The sequence below is a fragment of the Protopterus annectens genome, chromosome 10.part0 (genome assembly GCF_019279795.1).
Source record: "Protopterus annectens isolate FY-2018-M chromosome 10.part0, PAN1.0, whole genome shotgun sequence".
Taxonomy (NCBI): domain Eukaryota; kingdom Metazoa; phylum Chordata; order Ceratodontiformes; family Protopteridae; genus Protopterus; species Protopterus annectens.
In genome coordinates, this window is record NC_056744.1 from 21,081,504 (window position 1) to 21,102,387 (window position 20,884).

A 20,884-nucleotide genomic window follows, 5' to 3' on the forward strand; every position below is an offset into this window, starting at 1 on the left:
GGGTTTTGGCTGAGAAGGTTTGGAAGGGACTGGAAAGGACCAGTTTTTTGAAGGCCAATACCTACTGAATCTAAATGGCTGTACCTGTAAGAAATCTTTAACAGTTTGCATGGATTTAGCTTTTTCCTCCATCTTTTTAAGAACAACTTCTGCTTTAGAGCCAAACAAACATTCTTGGTTTAATAGAGCATCAAGTAATTTTGCCTTGACATGGTCTGGCAAGATTTGTTCCTTCAGCCACGCATGCCTTCTCAGAACAGACCCAGTGACAGCAGCCCTGCAAGATGCTTCTAATGCATCAAAGAATGAGTGGGATTATCTTTTAAGTGTCTGTACAAAGCATTACTCATTTTACAATTCTTAATATCTAAACAATGCTCATAAATACGTTCAATAAAACAGTTCCTGGAAACTAGCAGGGTTATTAAATGTACGAGTACATCGACGAATGGTACATAGAAGTGTGGGTGTTGTACACAATGTCCATTTATTGTGGTCAGTGATCATTTTACAATAGCTAACATTACGTATTTGGTTAAGGGGAGGTACAATTGTGAGACCAAAAATTTTGTTTACATGGCACAATGTTCGCTATGTTCTAGTTTCTACATATTGAAAACTATGAAAAGGTTACATGAATGTATTTATGAGCATTGTTTAGATATTAAGAATTGTAAAATGAGTAACGCTTTGTACAGATACTTAAAAGATAATCCCACTCATTCTTTCAAGTTCATGGCTGTGGAAAAGTTGGTTAAGGATATGCAAGGGAGGGTAGTGGATGAACACCTAAATTTGGTTGAACTTAAATGGCAAATAGTATTAAATGCAACTCAACATCCAGGTCTTGATGGTTTATCCATACTCCCTGTGCTGAAATTAAAGCGTTTAGAGTACAAATGATTTTTACTGGGGCATATGAACATGTGATGTTAACAATTTCATATTTAAGTATCTTATGTTTTAGAGTAATTTGAGTTCTGAAGAAGTTCCAGTTGGAAAGAAAGCACTAAACTCAGTGGATTGTGTGGTTTTTATGAATAAACAAGTTTTTATACAAGTGTTCTTGATAGTCAGTGAGCCGGTTTGGTCCACTGTTCCATTTGCTGCCTTTCTGGCTCGTTAATTTTATAGTGTGTTGTGTTGAGGTTCAACTCTGTAGTATCTGTCAGGCTTTCTAGGAGTAGGTGGCAAAGTATCAGAGGTAAGGCTGGATTCCATGAAGACATCATCTACAATATTCAGGACAGGTGGAATAGATAGAGGCCTATGCTGTGGCAAGTCTAAAAATTCCGAGTATCTTTTTGGACTGTGGGTAGTCCTAGCATTCCCAGCGGAAATGCTCTCTTAGGGTATATGCAAGGTTTCACCGAAAGAAAGGTCCTCTGAGGGGGAGGGGGGTCTGAGGGAACTGAATCCTCTGCATTTGAGTTCTCATAGGTAGATAAGGGTATGTCCTGGTAATCACAGGGGTCAGTCATCAGACTCATGGTCTGAAGAATCAGAAGGAAAATCAATTCTTTGTCTTTTAGAGGGGGAAGGCTGGCTTCCCCAAATTAAAGTAATAAGGTCTTCAGCCATTCTAAGCATTTGTTTCTGTGGCATGGGAGCTTGAGAATGTGCTTTGGTCGGTTTCCTAGGCGCAGTGCGAACTCAAGAAATTCAATAGCTTTAGTCATTAACGAAGTAGTCAGTTTGATATGAACATCGGAAGGTCTGAATAGACCCTCAGAAGCCGGTGCCTGCACAGCGGCTCTGGACCATTCCAAGGTAGAGACATTCGCAGGTTCCATAGTCGAAGAAGCATCTCGGGGCATAACGGACTCCAAATGGGTCTCAGTAGAGGCCTGCGAATCTGTAGAAGCGGGTAACAGGGGTTGCGAAAGCGCCTCACTGAGTAACGGCAGACTAGCTTAATGAAAGCGTCGTCGGCAGTTTTGGACCTATGCAGTCTGTCTTTATCTTTGTGTTTTTTCGGAAGATAGGTAGTCGGACGGCTTACCGAAGCCATTTTGGAATACAGACAATGAGAGCGAAAGAATTTAAAAACAAAAATAGCCCGATGAACAGTTCGGGCGTTGAACAAGGCACAAAACCGACAGCGAGGGACGTCGTGGTCTGGGCCTAAACAGGTGATGCAATAAGAATGAAAATCTCTGTAAGGTATTTGCTTTCCACAGGCAAGACAATTGTTAACTTTTTCTGACATTGGTTAGAGCAAGAAAAAATGATCCCCAACGGGGTACTTAGCTTTGGAAGACTTCAGGTTTGAAACTCATAAAACGAAAATTTCAGGTAGCTGCCGACCAGCACTTGTGAACTGCTTCTGCTTCAGGCTTCCACGCGGCAAGAAAAGCTGATGTAATGGTGTTGACTACATGTCTTATACCCCTGAAGACCTGACATCATGGATGAGGCGACAGCATCCCACGCAGAAATCCCAAGACTCTGGTAATCGGGCCGACTGAGGGCTACCTGCAGGCAGATAACCCAAATGTGATGACTGCAACAGTGAAACACGAAGAACATCTGTAAGTCTCACTATTCACATATGCAAAGACTTATCATGGAAATGATCAATATAGACACAAGAAACCTCCCAACACTGGAACTAACACACATACTAATACAAATGGTAAAGTCTGAGCAATGCAGCAAAGCTTTCAGGAGTGTCCACAGTGTCACTAAAATAAGCATAAGTACTCTCAAGATGTTAAAATTATTCTCTAAAGGACCAGTCACAATGAAAGGTATGGAAATAGTTAATGATAATTAAATAGAAAACATGAGAATACTGAATATCTAAGTTAGAACACCAAAGTTTCAATCACAGGAGATTATAAAAAATAACAGTTGTATAGATTCACTCAGATGCAGAAAAATAATACTAAACTAATCTCACTATATTTTCCCGACCGACTAAAAAATGACTGTTCCCTGATTACTTACTAAAACAAGGCAAGATGATGAGTGCTGAATTGCTTACTACAGCAAGGCAAGATAAGGTGCATGGATGTGTGAAATATCTGACATCTTTTCTGTCAGGTTCCAAAGTGCTACTACAAGAGTTCCGAAATATCTCTCAGTAATATCTAAAGAATAATTTCAGTCCTGGTTATACAATGACATCACATCTTTTTCAACTGACTCTGGTACAATACACACCCTGAGCTTTGCTAAGATCAGTTGCAGCATCTCAATGCTATAAAACAATTTCAAAAACTTCCATGCTTCCAGGGTAGCAATCAGTTCACCCCTAAGGACAATACAGTAAGATTCCGTGTCCTGTTTTTCCCAGATATTTTTGTCTCTGGCTGCAATTAGCCCTGTAAGATAAAATCTTTAAGGCCTAAACCAACCCATTTCATTTTCAACCTATTTTTCAAAATTAGCTGGGCTGAGATTAACCTCTTCCCTTTCAGAATTCTCTGTGAAAACATATACATTTAATCATTTATAATACCAATATGCATGTACATCACTTTTCTGTCCAGAAAAACCCACTGCTAATGCATTTTTAAAACAACTTTACAAATACATTTTTAATACAAGCATTTCTATAAATCAGTGTTATCATAGGAGATTACTAGGCTATTGAACCAAAGGTTATTTTAAGCCTAGCCGTTTCAACCCAATGTAATACCATAGAAGTGCTGGTCAATACCCAATAATGCATTTAGTGATGACTGCCCATGTCCAGTAGGGTTGTGGACACTATCCTGGTAAGAATTTATGGTGCCCCATCCACTTGTCCAGGTTCCTCCTGAACAGTGTCATAGATGTGCTTTGTTTCACATGAATTGCTAGCCTGTTTCAAATATGTGGCAGTCGTTGGAAGATAAATCTGTCCCTCCAGCATGCCCTATTTAAGTCACAGGCCATATTCAAGTGCTTAGAATCCGTAGCCCTAGACCCATTTGATTTAAAGATATGCAGTAAGTTCATTAGGTGTGGGTCTTGGATTGCTCTGCAGGCTAGGGATAAGTCTCCCCTAAGAAGTCTATATGATACTCAAATAGTCAAATGCCATAAAATGACATTTGATGACAGTCAAATAACATTCTTTGCAAATCTCCAGCTAGCTATGCTGGCATTTGTTACACATGCACTTTCCTACTCTCCCTGGCACAAATGGTGCTACATCATTTCATCACACACCACTAGGGCACTGTTAATAAACTCAAGAAGATGGGTATAAATCCTTAAGTCATCTGATGGATAGCAATCTGGCTCTAAGAAGGGACCAAGGAAGTTAGAATTGGGGAGTCCACCTCTACAAAGAGGGCAGTCACAATTGGAGTCCCTCAGGCATTAGTCCTGGGACCACTCCCTTTTTTGGGATTGACTTCTCTGAAGAAAAGGCCAATGTCAATGGCCTCTGAATGACTTAATTTGCAGATGATTGCAAATTCTGTGCAGTCATACTCTCCCACTGACGCACATGTTCTCCAGGAAGAGTTGACATACAGTGGATATAAAAAGTGTACACACCCCTGTTAAAATGCCAGGTTTTTGTGATATAAAAAAATGACACTATAATAAATCATTTCAAAACATTTCCCACCTTTACAATTCAAGTGAAAAATCTGTTGGGGGAAAAAATATAGAAAATAAAAAACGTACAATAAGCTGGTTGGATAACTGTGCACACCCTTAAACTAATGCTTTGTTGAATCACCTTTTGCTTTAATGACAGCATTCAGTCTTCTTGGGTAGGAGTCTATCAGCATGGCACATCTTGACTTGGCAATATTTGCCCACTCTTCCTTGCAAAGGCACTTCAAATCTGTCAGAGAGTGAGGGCATTTCTTGTGCACAGCCCTCTTCAGGACACCCCACAGATTTTCTATTGGATTTAGGTCTGGGCTCTGGCAGGGCCATTCCAAAACTTTAATCTTCTCATCATTAACATCATTAGTGGGTGACCTGGGGGAACCTTCCCCCTCATCAAAGTAACAATCTTCCGTGTAAGACTCTACTGGGGAGTCCAGGTGCTTCCTCTTGCACTTCTTCACAGGGACTTCCTCGAGGGATGTGCCGGGGAAGTTTCTAAAGAGGAAACTACTAGTGGAATCACCTGAGACTTTTGTGCCCTCTGTCCAGGGAGTGAAACTAATTGTAGCTCAGGTTGAGACGAAGATGATGCATGTCCCGACAAGGATGACAAGAACTGAGAATCCACAACGGATAATGTGTTCTCCATCATCCAGAAGGCAGGTCACGCCACAGAGAAATGGGAGCCCGGAACCGAAATAGACACACCCCGCACTGAGGAGACCACCTCTGGAACAGGAGCCTGGGTCGACACAACAAGGGCTGAGGCACAGAGAGGCACAGAAGGCTCTGAAGGAACCGAAAAAATACCATGCATCTCGGACCCGATCAGAGTGTCCCGACCCCAGGTGGTTTTGGGTGCCGAAGGCTCAGAGATATTCAAGACGGTTCTTGGAACTGAAGACGAAAAGGCTATCAGAGCAGAGTCAGTCGGAGCTGGCAGTATTGGAATCAAAGGCTCCAAAGCCTCATCTAGAGTTGGAGGAGGAGGGTATGAAGGGGTCATAGGACACAGTTTTGATGCCGGTTTAGCTCAGAACTGAAGGTAATCCACTGACCACAAGTAGCTGATCCACTAGCCTCATGATATCAGCTTGCGATAGACTCTTAGTGCACCTCAACAATGCCATGGAGGGAGATCTGGGTTGTCTCACTTAAACAAATGGGGTTTCTCTGAAAGGGTCCACAGAAGGGGAATAGGAAGTTCTTGGGAGCACAGGCAGCCCCAGTTGTTTAGGTACCGATTGATCTGTTGGTACTTATGTGGAGGCTATCAGCTCCGAAGCCAATTTTGTTAGTGTAGATAGGCCCTCTGGTGCCGATGAATTCTTCGGCGCCGAGGAAGTTTTTGAAATTTTCTTAGTCGGTTCCAAAGCACTTGGAACAGAGGATGATCTTTTCTTCGAACCATGGGTGGATGTTTCTGCAATACTAAATTTCTCCTTGGAACCACAGATGGCCTCAACAGGAGATTTTAAAAGTCCTTTCAAAATTAGATAAAAACACTGTCAGTAAATGGAAGAACAAGACGCCACAACCTTCTTTAGCACTTTCGCCCAATTTAATAAAATATGAACTTCATCAGAAACATCCATATTAATTACAACATTTAAATAGCTGACAATCATATCACATGTTACTACATAAACCAATGAAATGTAATGTACACACCATACTTGTGTCATGGTTTGCAAAATGTTTTAAATCACAAACTGTTTTAAAAATAATTTAAATTAAAACTTGTTGCTTTATAACTTTTGTGCTTGTAAACTTTTGTTAAATGCAGATCAGCTTCCTGGATAAAACGATATGATAAACATTAAGTGCTTTTTACAAGCACAAAAGTTATAAAGCAACAAATTTTAATTTAAATTATTTTTAAAACAGTTTGTGATTTAAAACATTTTGCAAACCATGACAAGTATGGAGTGTACATTACATTTAATTGGTTTATGTAGTAACATGTGATATGATTGTCAGCTATTTAAATGTAATTAGTATGGGTGTTGTTTCTGATGAAGTTCACATTTTATTAAATTGGACGAAAGCGCTTAAGAAGGTTGTGGCGTCTTGTTCTTCCATTTACTGACAGTGTTTTCATCTGGTTTCTTCGTTTTGTGTGTCTATCACTAAAGTTTTGGCTGGTCGGTTATGGCAATAGAAGATTCAAGTCAGGAGACTTTGCTCAACCTCAGCACCCATCCTGTTCCTGAGTCGGGGACAAGTTTCAGTGAATTGATCACCAACACTGTCTCAGAGGCTATTCTCGAGGCTCTGGCTCGTCAGTTGGGGAACGGGAGTGTTTCCAACAGTTTGAGTGTCAATCCAGGAAGCAAGCGAAATGACATTACTGGCAAAGTGGGCATTGTTTCAAGCATGGTGGTTTCAGTGGCGTCGGCGAACGCCAACTCTTCCTCTAAAGTAAACAGGTGTGGATTAAGTATTGCTGGTGGTTCAGATGGCATCACCGAAAATATTTTCAAAGAGAGACTTCCAATCCATTTCATAGTACGAAAAATGGGACAGGAGCTAGTCAAGTAGGTGACACTGTAGTTCCGTCTAGTCCTGATGAGTTTACGAACTGTAAAAATGACATTTTTCAATAAAAGACTCTGCACTAAAATAGTTTTGTTGCAGTTGGAAATATTTTATTTAGAAGAAAATATAAATTTAAAGTGCGTACCCTTTGGCCTGAGTGTGTTCAAATTTCCTAACTGTGTTGTGTAAGGAGACACATGCTTTATACTCAGTTGGTTGAACTTTTCAACATTACAGGACTCGCGTATATGAACATGCTAATTGAACATTACAAGGCTAAAATGGTACTTTTGAAAAAGCAAACGGAGACTCTAGATAATAAAATTAGGGCCTCCGAAGCATTTGGGTCTTTGTCATCCTTATATTTTGGTATTAATGCCAAACTGGAGAGACATAGAGCTTCAGTCATTTTGAGAAAACAGGGGAAGCTCAAGAGAGATCTTGCTGCTTATTCTTCTAAAGCAGCTTATTCAGTAAAATTGTTTAAGGACAACAAAGGCGCCTCAAGCCACAGTGGTACCAATGGTGTGGAAGTGAACAATTTGGATGTAGTTAGTAATGGTACTGATTCAGTGGTGTGTCCTGCAAATGACAATGGAAGAAGTGGAAGCACTCATACAGACAATGTTACAGCCTCCACTTCGTTTGCACAGGCAGTTTCTGCCGTCAATAAATCTGGTCCTTTTTAATGGACAAGACAGGCAACAAAAATACTCCGAGATGGTCCAGGAAGGTCCAAACAAGGAGCAAGGGAAAGGGCAAGGGGTGCAAGAAGAACTAGACATTTCCATCAATGTGCACAATTTGACTGGTGATGTCATGTCAGACGATATGATTTCTGTACTTAAAAAGGGTTTTTCCTTTATTCCATCTAACACTGTGAATACATCTAGATTGATAGTAGATTTGAAATTATAGTTAAGGAAACTTAAAGTATATTTTTGAAGGAGTTGCTAGACCTGAACCACGAGAATTTGAAATTAAGAGAAAAAGCACATATAATCCACTTTTAAATTCTACACTTATGGTTTTTGGGAAGCTATGTGAGCAAGATTTTAGAAAACTAAGGGGGTTTCATGATGGTAAATTAAATCTCCTTTCTACTGAAAAATCAGCATTGGACAATCTGGCAAAAAACGAAAGTTGGTGTATTATGAAAGCTGACCAGGGTGGCACTATTGTAGTTATGAGGTCTACAGATTATAGTGCAGCATTAAAAACCCTGTTAAACGATGACACCTGTTACAAAAGAGTTACAGTAGATTATATCACACAAAGTTTTCTAAGATTGGACACTTGTTTGTTTGATTTGTTCAGTCAAGGGAATATAGATTATTCCATTTACAACTTCCATTTACAACTTCCAATTAGTTGAACATCCTAAATTGGCGACACTACTTGGTATTCCCAAGGTACAGAAAAACAGGGAAGATCCTCCTTTTAGACCTATAGTGTCTGCCAGTTTTTCAAAGACTGAACCGATTTCCATATGGCTGGACAAACTTCTGAACACCATTGTGCAGAACTCAAAATTTTATTCAAGAGATTCATGGCGTCTGTTAGAATCATTGAGCCAATTGGACAAATTAGAAATGTCTGTTAAATTTGTGTCATTAGATGTTGTTTCTCTTTACACTTGTACAGACCAAACCATAGGTATTGAATATTTAAGAGACTGAGTCAATATAGTGACTTTGAAAACAATCTTGTCAGCACAATTTGTACCTTGATGGACCTTGTATTAGAGAACAATTTCTTCACATTTGAAAATACATTTTTTCAACAAATATCAGGCATTGCAATGGGGTCTAGGGTGGCTCCATGTTTTGCCAATTTAGTGATGGCAATGTGGGAGATTAGGCTTCTTACCACCCATTCTTTAGCTGAAAACATCTTAGTTTATAAACGTTACATAGACAATTTGATTTTTTTATGGAAAGGGGATGTAGAAACCTTTTTGACATTTGTTCAACATTTGAATAGCTCTACTAATTTTTTGCAATTTACTGTGGGAAGTTTTGATGACAGCATTTTTTTGGATTTACATCTAGCTTTCAATTATGATAGTTTAAATTCTGAAAGCAGTATTTACAGGAAGTCCACATTTGTCAACCAATACTTACACCAAGATAGTTTACATCCAGCATTTATGAAACGTGGAGTTGTAAAAGGACAATTCATTAGACTTAGTCGTTTAACTAGTGATGAGATTTTTCAGTGGGAAATTCACAAACTCAGTGTTTTTTTTTGTACAAAGGGGTTATGACTTAACTTGGTTAAATGGCATAATCAATGAGGTCATAGGTCTCAGATCACACAAAGCTTGCCCTATTCTAAAGCAAGCTGATGACCAGGTCCATCGTAAACTAGAATCAACCACAAAAGTAAATGATTACTCTTTGGCCTTTCCAATTCCGATTACCAATGAGATGGTATACATTAAAGACACCATCCTAAATAATTGGAAAGTGGTGTTGGGTAATACAGAATTGAGTAGAATCATTGGCGATTCACCTGTTTTCACTTATAAAAAGGTGGTTAACATCAAGACTATTTTGGAGAGGGGTGCTTTGTATAGGAATGAAGAGAGAAAAACATGTTTTAATGTTGGCACCTTCCCTTGTGTGACATGCAAACAGTGTAGATATATCACTGGGACTACATCAGTAATATTTAAACATATGAATAAAGTTGCTTTGGGCAAGGGACATTACATATGTAAAACAACTAATGTAGTTTATTCAGCTATGTGTATTTCCTGCGAACATTTTTATATAGAAAAAACAATAAGAGCATTGAATAAATGCATATACGAGCACATCTTGGCCATACGCAAAAAAGATATGTCTAATGTATTGGCAAAACATTTGGTGACTTGCCCTAGTTTTAAAAAGTTTTCATTTTTTACACCAGAGTGTTAATAATGACATTTTTATAAGAGATTTCAAAGTTCTTTTAGAATGCAAAGAAACTTTATGGCAAATTTTGTTAAATGCAGATCAGCTTCCTGGATTAAACGATATGATAAACATTAAGTGCTTTTTACAAGCACAAAAGTTATAAAGCACCAAATTTTAATTTAAATTATTTTTAAAACAGTTTGTGATTTAAAACATTTTGCAAACCATGACAAGTATGGCGTGTACATTACATTTCATTGGTTTATGTAGTAACATGTGATATGATAGCTATTTAAATGTAATTAGTATGGGTGTTATTTCTGATGAAGTTCATATTTTATTAAATTGGACAAAAGCGCTAAAGAAGGTTGTGGTGTCTTGTTCTTCCATTTACTGACAGTGTTTTTATCTGGTTTCTTCGTTGTGTGTGTGTGTATCCTTTCAAAATTAGCTTGTTTTTTCTCTCAGACACTGTTCGGGTACAGAACCTGTGACAAATCACACAATTTTCTGGCAGGTGAATCCTGCCAAGACAGTAGACACATAGCGTGTGCCTGTCTGAATTGGGGGTTTTACCCTCGCACTTTCTACACCTCTTGAATCCCAAGGTGCCCTTAAAAGATTTTGAGGGAGACTGTTTTTGGTCCGCCATTATCGGTGATAAGCAAAAGGAAACAAGAAAGATTTTTAAGTAAAGGAAAAAGATAAAGAGAAAGGAAATTAATACCAGATATGGTATTAAGATGTACCTTATCAGTAATACGGTAAAAAAGAAAGATTTACCAACTATGGTAAGGGACAGTTTACCAATGGTAATGGAAAAGAAATGAAGCTAATTAGAAGGGAGGAGGAGCAGGTAGAAGTACTGAGAGAAAAAATCACTAAGAAAGGTAGAAAGTTTAAGAAGAAATTTGAAAAACACAACTTAACTGCCAAAGTTTGAGAGATGGAATGAACACATCTGGTCTGCGAAGTGGCAAATGAGATCTGTGGTGATCTCTGTGAGGAGGATTATGGGTAGAGCCTAGCTCGAGAGTTTGGAGAGCTTGGGCTGAAAGATATGGCCGGGTCGGTTCCAAGGGATCGGAGCCAAACTCACTGTCAAGGATTAGGTGACGATTAACAACATCAGATCTTAATTTTCTTCTGGTGAAGCCATTCTTTTGTTGATTTGTATGTATGCTTGGGGTCAGTGTCATGTTGAAAGGTGAAATTTCTCTTCATCTTCAACTTTCTAGCAGATGTCTGAAGGTTTTGGGCCAAAAATGAGTGGTATTTGGAACTGTTCATAATTCCCTCCACCTTGACTAAACCCCCAGTTCCAGCTAAAGAAAAGCAACCTCAAATCATGACATTGCCACCACCATGCTTCACCGTGGGGATGGTGTTCTTTTGGTGATGCGAAGTGTTGCTTTTACACCAAAAAGTTCAACCTTGGCCTCATCAGACCATAACACATTTTTCCCACATACTTTTGGGAGGCATGATGTACTGTTTTGCAAATTTTAGCTGGGCCTGGATGTTCTTCTGTGTAAGAAAAGGATTCCGTCTTGCAACCCTACCCCATACTCCAGACATACAGAGAATACGGGAGATTATTGTCACATGTAGTACACAACCAGTACTTGCCAGAAATTCCTGCAGCTCCTTCAGTGTTGTTGTAGGTCTCTTAGCAGCCTTCCTGACCAGTTTTCATCTCATCTTTTCATTACTTTTGGAGGGACGTCCAGTTCTTTGCAATGTCACTGTTGTCCCATATTTTTTCCACCTTCTGATGACTGTCTTCACTGTGTTCCATGGTATATCCAATGCTGTGGAAAGTTTTTTGTATCCTTCTCCTGACTAATTTAGAATGCATTGCTAGGCTTAAAAAGGCCCTTGTGATCATTAGCCAAGTGCATATCTATGAAACTATGAAGCTCTAATAGCTACCTCATGGAACCAGGGTTCAATTAGCAGCCTAGGCATTGTATAGGAGTCAGGCAGGGGAGAGGAGGAGCAAAGTGCAAGTGAAGCAGCATGATCTACCCGCCTCTCCAGGTGAGAGGGAGGGGTCTGTATGAACTAGGAAGCACAAAGGGTGGTGTGATCACCCTGATGAGGTCTGGAGACAGAACACAAATCTAGCAGTGAAGGGCAGGGGCAAGGTTGCTTGAAGGAAGCACCCACTGCAGAAGTGACAGGACACCCTTCACAGACGGCCCATTGCATGCCTCTCCCTGGCACCTCGTTAGGTGCACAAGAGGAGAGGAACAGGAAAAAGATGAAAAATTGGTCAAACCATCACTGAAGGCTACCTGGATGATGATCCCTCTCAGTCAGCTCTCACGTAGTGATCAGAAAAACTAGGTTAACTGAATGACATAAGGTCTGATGGCTGTCAGGCAGCAGGGGTAGAGAGTAGCCAAATAAAGTCATGATTGAGATCCAAACTGCATGAGAAGCAGAAAAAAAGTTGTTGGACTCAGTAGGCTAAACATTTTCTCCTAGCATAGCCCATCACATCACATCACACACCTAAACAGGCCACATGTAACCCAAAAATACATGTGCTTCCAAAAAAAAAAAAAAAAAGAAATTCCACTCTCAAATTTGCTAAGAAAGGTCCCAAGTTTAGATATGACGGTTTCACAGTTAGTGTACTGGTTAGTGTAGCAAGAAAGTAGTAGTTCTGGTTACAAATGGGCATACAGCTTCAGAACAGCTGCATTCCCACTAGGATGGAAGGAGAAACCAAACTGCACTCAAGACGTATCAAGTGAGAAGGATGCCTGAAAGAGTCCTTTTTATTCTTCAACGGCATGAAGATCCTGAGTAAAACAATGGAGGGATACAAAGGACATCCAGAAATTTGATGAACTGGAAGAGTGACTGTATTAATGCAGCAATAAGAGATTCTTTCTCTTCCATAAGGTTTTTATAAGCTCCTGCATTCTCCAGCAATGGAGAGAAAGCAGGAAGGTAGTGACTGAAATTATGCTTGTAATGTACAGTTTGTCAGACTTCAAAAAGATGAAAGACAGATTAAATATGGAATAATAGGTCTGCAGCAGCTATCCTCCAAGTGTGCAACATGGTGTGACTTGTTAGTCAGGCCCAGACAGCTCTGTTTCTGTATAGGCCCAACAAGCTAAGACCCTCATGTAGAGAAACAGACATTCCATGCATCTACAATGACAATACTTCTCAATTTTTTTTCTGGAAAGTGGGAAGACTATCTTATGTAGTCAAAAGGATGGATGTCAGGTTTTCATTTATAATTTAAAATTGACTTCTAGATTTGCTAATCCACTCACACAATCCTAAGAAATCTAGTAGCTGGTTTTAACTGGATGCCTGTTGTAAAGATCAGTGCTCCACACAAAACAACACAGTTTAAGTAAAAAAAAAAAAAAAAAAAAAAAAAAAAAAAAAAAGATTGGTTACAACCATTTTCCTCCAGTTGTGTGCAAGTAATGTGATATAAATCAGAGAAGAAGTGAAATATAGCTGTCTACCAACAAATACAAAAGGCTCTTGTGGAATGAATATATGTTTCTATGAGTTGTTTTTTTCTTGGGAGAAGATAGTTTGATGCAGCTACACTGTCAGTCTTAAAACTTCAAAAAATACTGTTTTCTTTACCTTGACAGTAAGTTTGGATATCTTCCTGCTATTTGCATCTCTCAGGGGGCAACTGAGATCTGAAAAACAAATAAAGACAGGTGTTAACACACAGAATTCATATCAGTGAACAGGTGACATAACTGCAAGCGTGTGTTCCTATACTAATAAATATAATCACTTATGCCATATAAATTCAAATACAGAAATTGTCATGTATTTTTTTATTCCATGTAGAATGTATTACCAAAAGCTGACAACGGTAGCTATTTTACTACAGCACTAGAGAGTAATCATTCCCAACACAGATTCTTATACTGACAGCATCTTCCCCTTATATGGCAAAGGGAAAGCTCTGCTCAATGCTGCCCTAAAAATGTATGTTTTGTTAAGTATGACATGAAGTGTGTGGGTGGCTTTCTGTGAAGTCACTCAAGAAAGCTCTCTGATGTCCTGTTTTTATGTATCAGCAAGCCAAAGGCAGTAAATTAACAAAGATGATTAAATCAGAGTCTCAAGGTAACTGAGCAATGCAATGTATACTAGTCATTCCTCTCTACAATTACAGCTCTATAAAGACTGTATGCACAGAGAAAGGTATTCGAACATTAACTCAAACGCAGCAAATTTGGAGACCAAAATTTAATTAGTATCCTCCCACCTGCATAAAATTTTACAATATAATTAAGGGAGAGAAAAAAGACCAAAAAAGGTCTTCTTGGAGTTTGCAACCTAGAACAACACAGTTTGGTACTGTGCCAAACCAGAAGTCTAGCTGTTTCTTGAAGTTTATTAAACTTACGGAACTTGATTCCAAACATGACCTACCCTGAGTGAAGTAAAATACTTTAGTGTTATGATGATTACATTCTACCAGTACTTTATTTCTGGTTCCCAAATGATGAGAGAAAAGTCACCACCCCCAGTTACAGAGCTATTTTTTTTTTTTTGCTTTCTTTTTGTCTCCTAGCCTGCCAACTATTAATCCTACCCTTAATGAGACTCACCCCAGTCCATTCTCATGCTACAGATGTAGTAGCTAGTACAGTACAGGGCAAGGTGTCTAGTGGAAGCAGTCATTCAGGCAGCCCCGGGGGAGCTTTGCGCTCATGCTCACATCTGGTCCCTCTGCCCACTCCCACAGTGGCGTACACCTTTGTCCCCTTTTTCTAGCTAATTTTGGATTAGCCCTTCCAGACATGGGCTGTAAGCTCAACAATCGTGCTTGTCTCTAGATGAGGAATTACAAGATGCATGGCCATCTTTCCAGAAGCTTTCCGTCATCTAATAGATGCATTTCTGTTCAACACTATTCCCACCCATGGTGGGCTGTGCACACTTGCATCACCAGGCATGTGCATTCCCACAAATGTGAAGGCAAGCACTATCATCAGCATGATTAATGACAATGTAGGTCATTCCCTGTACTAGCACCTGCTTTCTGTGCTTTGGGCTTCCATGTGCAACATGGGAGTGGCAGGAGAGCTGTTCAAGAATCACAACATCCTCCAGGTTGAGCTGCAGTCACTTGTTCAGCAACCCCACACCCATACCCCACCCCACTGGCTGTCCCAGAGCCTGAACAATTAATCTAACTCAAGTTGTGTGTGTTCCAGTCAGGCCTTTATCATTCTCTTCAACACAGGTAGGGTTGTAACACTGCTAAATTCTCAGTATATGTTACTGACAGATCACCTCTAGCCTACTTACAGAGTACAGGTTAAGTTTAAACAGCCTCTTGTGATAGTTCAGATCCCTTAAAGACCTTATTCCGTAACACTAAATGTGTGGCCTAGTCAATGAATAAAACTTGTTTTCCATGCTAGGCTCCTTTGAAGTAACTGTATTCAAGTTCCCACTCAATGTCATAACGTCTTCTGACATTCATTTTTGCATCAAAACTTTAGTGGCCTACCAAAGGTTACTCCACGGTCCTATATATGCCCCCAAAAGAAAGTATTATCTGGGAACAGATATTCACTGCTTAAGCTTCCAAGAAATAATAAAAAGGGTATTTCTTGGTGTTAAAAAACACAATACTGCTTAAGAACCACGCAAGTCCAGACATTAAGTTTTGTGGCATGCCAGGTTTGTGACAACACTACCTATATAGTGTTTTCTGGCAAATTCCCCAATCCATATACCATCTGTATTTGGAAAAGTGGTCATAAATATGTAGAATGCAAAAGGCCCCAAAACACAGCCATATGGGACTCCTCTGTCGACCATCCTTTGTATAGAAAGCATATTATGAACATTTGGCATTTACAATTATATAATTAGCTGAAGATTCACCTTAACACAAAACAGTTTATCAAGTTTAGAAAGTGTTTGGAGTAAAGGTGAATGCGGTACAGAGTCAAAGACCATCATTAAATCTGGATATATTACATAAGCAAAGAAAAATATGTCTAACAAATCAGTCACATTTGTCTAAAGCATCAATCACATCTGTGTAAGAATATGTCAAAATGACTTACGGAAGAAGTCATTAAAAACTCCATGCTTACAAATAAGAAGTTATGTACTCACCATAACGTTCCATCTGAGTAGGTAAACTTCATTTGTGCGGCAACCTATGGGAATCGGATCCTTCCTCGGATCCGAGCCGGCAGTTTTCAACAGCTTTAGATCCGAGCTCCAAGCTCCTCCCCCTACCCATAATCCCCTGCCAACCCTGACTGACCTCAGGTCAAGTTTGCCCAACAGCAGAAACTGCTATAAAATTATTAATCTCAAGATAAAATGGGTAAAACCCATGGAACTGAGTATGAAGACATTCGCAAGTGAGGGGGCAGGAGGGAGGGACGGTTGCTGACAAATGAAGTTTACCTACTCAGATGGAACGTTATGGTGAGTACATAACTTCTTAATCTGAAGTAGTTAACTTCATTTGTGCAGCAACCTATGGGACAGAGTCCCCAGCTACCTGAATCTTGGGCGGCCTTCATGGAAGGATGTTCCGGAGCACTGCAGAGCCAAAGGATGCTCTCCCTCTGGAGATAATGTCCAATTTATAGTGATTGATAAAAGTATGAGATGAAGCCCAAGTGGCTGCCGAGCAAATATCATCCAAAGAGACTCTAGCTCTAAAAGCCCCAGAGGCAGAGATAGATTGAGTAGAGTGGGCATGGACTCCCTGAGGTGCGGGCCTGCCCGAACTTTCATATGCTAAAAGGAAACACTGTGAAATCCATCTAGACGGTGTGACTTTAGACACATATTTACCGAAGTTAAATTTGGCAAAGGGCACGAACAGCTGATCAGATTTCCTATGACCAGATGTCCTGTGGATGTAGAAGCGAAGTTGTCTATGTATATCCAATGAGTGTAGTTTGTATTCCCCTTTGTTATGGTAATTAGGAAAAAAGACCGGCAAGGTTGATGGACTGGTTAATATTTGACTCAGAGGCAACCTTGGGAAGAAAGGAGGGATTGGTCCTGAGGTAAACTCTATCCTTGTGAAAGGTCAGGTATGGGGGATTTACACAGAGGGCCTGTAGTTCAGAGACCCTTCGAGCCGAGGTGACAGCGACAAGAAAAGCCGCTTTCCATGACAAGAATTTAAGATCTACAGAAGCTGCAGGCTCAAACAGGGGAACTGTCAAGGCCTGAAGCACCAGCGTTAAATCCCAAGGAGGGACTACATCCTTCACTGGAGGTCTGAGCAGAAAGGTGCCCTTCAAAAAGGTCTTACACAATTTTGTGGTGATCAAATGGCCCAATTCATTTCCCACGTGATAATGAGAGGGAGCTGCTAGTTGAATATGACTGTGGAGGAGCTAGCCCCCTGATGAAACAGTCCTGACAGACAGTCTAATACAGCGAGCAAAGGAGCTGTAAAAGGATCCAAATTTTTGTGTTCCGCCCAAATGGAGAGACGTTTCCATTTGCTGCTAAAGATCTTTCTAGTAGAAGGCTTGTGCGCTGCTACTAGAATGGTTTTAACTGGGGAAGAGATACCGGGAGTCCTAGCTACGAGTGGAACTGGAGCAGCCAAGCTGTGAGCTTGAGGTTGCCCAGATTCGGGACTGGGACATCTAGGGGGTGGGATATTAGATCCGGACGGGGATCCAGAATCCAAGGAGGATTCACCAGATGTGACCAAAGGTAAGTGAACCAGGTTTGATGAGGCCAAAATGGGGCAATGGGGATAATCCTGCTCCCCAACCAACTGGCTTTCTGAAGAAACTTCAGCATCAGAGGAAGAGGAGGGTAAGCATAAAGAAGACCGGGAGGCCAAGCATGCACCAGAGCGTCTCTCGGGGGGGTTCCCCGGAGGGGGAAATGAGAGCGAAGTAGTCGTAACATTTTGTGTTCGAGGGAGAGGCAAAGAGATCGCAACAGGGTTGACCCCATTTGGCAAAGATCCGATTCGCTATCTCGGGATTCAGAGACCACTCGTATGGTAACAGGATGGTGCGACTTAGTTTGTCCGCTAGGATGTTGGACCGTCCCGGAATGTGCATTGCTATGAGAAAGCGGTTGGTGGAGATCGACCATTCCCACACCCTGATGGCCTCTCGACAGAGTGGGTAAGACCTGGTTCCCCCCTGTTTGTTGATGTACCAGACAACCAACAAATTGTCCGTCTGAATCGCAATCGTTCCTACAGGAAGAAGGTCCTGAAGTGCTTGCAACGCTAACAGCACTGCCCTCATCTCTAGGACGCTGACATGCAGTGAGGTCTCCGTGAGGTCCCACGTGCCTTGGACTGTCCTGCCCGAACAATGCACCCCCCACCCGAGGCGGGAGGCATCCGTGGTCATCGTGGCTAGTGGAGGGGTCAAAGAAAAGGGGCATCCTTGCTGGAGGTCCGGAGATTGGAGCCGCCATAGGAGGGCCCTCTTGCAAGCCCTGCTGATTGGAACGGGATTGCTCAGAGGATAGTGAAGAAAGGACCACTGGGCCTGAAGGGTCCATTTTAAGACCCTCATGTTCAAATGTGCCACTGGCAATAGGTTGATTGCTGCCGCCATTGAGCCAAGAGCCCTCAGGACCAATTCCGCCAGGGGAGCTGGAGATTGCAGAATGGTCTGCACGTGTAGCCTCAGGGATAGTAGACGGTCTGTGGTCAAGAAAGCTAGGAGTTTGTTTGTGTCCAATCTGACCCCTATGAAGTCTATAGTCTGTGTCAGAGTAAGAGACAACTTCTCTATGTTGATAGTGATCCCCAGCTGGGGAGCTAGATGAAGAAAGTAGTTTCTGGCTGCACAGAGTAGATGCCTTGTCGGGGCGATCAGGAGCCAGTCGTGCAGGTACGGGAAGACCTGAATTCCCTGGAGCCTCAGGTGGGCCGCTATCACTGCTAACACTTTGGTGAACACCCCGGGGGCTGTGGTGAGACCAAAGGGGAGGACCCTGAATTGGAAATGACTGGCTCCCAGCCAGAAGCGAAGGAACCTCCTGGATAGCCTGTCCATCAGAATGTGGTAGTATGCATCCTCGAGGTCTATAGAGCACATCCAATTGTTCTCCCACAAAAGGGGGAGAATGGATTGAAGAGTGACCATGCAGAACTTCTCTTTGGTTACTGACAGGTTCAGGGAAGAGAGGTTGAGGATTGGTCTTAAGTCCCCCGTCTTTTTTGGCACCAAGAAGAACCTGGAGTAAAACCCGGACCCGCACTGGTCTGGGGGGGACGTGTTGGATGGCTCTTTTTTCCAGCAAATGTTGGATTTCCATTGCTGCGGCCTCCCTCTGATCGGGTGGAACATCGGGGAGGTATTGGGGCTGCGTGGGCAATGAGAAAAGGGTATTAGATATCCTCTGGATATGATGCGAAGCACCCAGCGGTCTGTCGTGATGGACTCCCAAGCTGCTGGGTACTTTGAGAAACGCCCCCCGACTGCCTCCAGAGTGGAGCAGTCGGGCAACCCCTCAGGGGTGTTGCGTGGGTTGGTCCGAGAAGGGTTCTTTGGATCCAAAGTTCCGCGGGCCCCCTCTGTCTCTAGGGTGGCGTCCACCCTGCCCTCCTCTGCCGCGGAAGGGCTGGGAGTCTGGAGCGGGATGGGACTGTTGCGACTTCCGGAACCACATCTTCTTCTGTCCCTTTTGGTTCTTAGAGAAGGACCTCTGGGGAGCAGAGAAACTGACTCTGACGGCAGATGTCTTCCCGTCCTTTTTGCTCTGGACCAAGGTCTCTCTCATGGTTTTGCCAAAGAGGGCAGAACTATCAAAAGGGGCATTAGCGAAAGACGCCTTAAAGGGCTCCGCGAAATCACAGTGCTGGAGCCAGGCCTGACGTCTCATAACGAGGCCCGCTCCGCCGGCTCTAGCAGCTCCTTCCGTGGCATGAGACAGAAGCCGCATAGAGGTGTTAGATATGGATCGTAGAGTGGCCATCCGTGGAGTGCAACTGTTTGCCCTCGGCCGACATGGACTCGGGGGGCAACGCAGCGTACTCTTTGATAAGGTCCCGCTGCAGTCGGAGCACATGTGCCATGTAGTTCAGTGACCTTACAGAGAAGGTAGCCGAACTAAATACCCACTTCCCTAGGCGGTCCATCGACCGAGACTCCTTGCTCGGGGGATGAACCGAGGGACTCTCCTGAGCAAGTTCCCTCATGGTGGCCGCCGCCACCAACATGGCATCTACTGGGGGACCCTTACTCCAGTGGGACTTGTCAGAGGGTGGGCTAAGAATCTTGTCCGGGCGCTTGGGGACTGGCTCCACAGTGTCCGGCTCCCTCCACGCCCTGGTAGTAATCAAGTTTACCAGGGGGTCGGCCGGAGGGGACACCCAAGAGGTAGACGGACCTGCTTCAAATGCCTCCAGGAACACGGATTCGTCCGAGGAAGGCTTTGGGGCAGACCACCCCCCCCTTTATTCTGAGCATCTCCATGATGTCACCAAATGAGACATCTTCGGGGGGTGATCTTGGGGAGCCTTCCCCTTCCTCCAAATCCATGTCCTCAGTCAAGGACTCGGGGGAGTCCAGGTGCCTCCTCTTGCTCCTTCGCTTGTGAGGAACCTCCTCGGGGGGGGGGGGGGCTGTCCGAGGAGGTCTCACCAGCAACGTCTTTTTCCAATGGAACTACCTGGGATGTCAAAGCAGGCTGTCCCTGGGGCCGGGTGATAGAAGTTGGGCCCAACTGAGAAGGAGTGCAGGGTGGAGCCGTGGCAAGGGCTGGGGGCCTGGAATCTCTCGACAGGACCCTCTCCACCACGCTGAATGCCGAGAAAGAGCTGCTCTCTCTGGGATCCGAAAACAGACTCTCCCTCGGATCCGACGGACGGATCAGGGCTGGCACCGAAGCGATTGGATCCGACGGACCAGCATGCTCCG

At 42.5% G+C, this 20,884-nt stretch overlaps 1 protein-coding gene across 5 annotated transcripts in view; it reads right to left on the bottom strand.

Moving 5' to 3' along the window:
• The window catches only part of RECQL5 (RecQ like helicase 5), a 1,160,282-nt gene that overhangs the window by 473,935 nt on the left and 665,463 nt on the right, over nucleotides 1–20,884 (bottom strand). For all 5 annotated transcript variants that reach the window (XM_044084963.1, XM_044084964.1, XM_044084962.1 and 2 more), the window contains exon 5: nucleotides 13,617–13,675. In XM_044084963.1, the coding sequence (XP_043940898.1) occupies nucleotides 13,617–13,675 (59 nt within the window). The remainder of the gene's footprint in view (nucleotides 1–13,616; nucleotides 13,676–20,884) is intronic.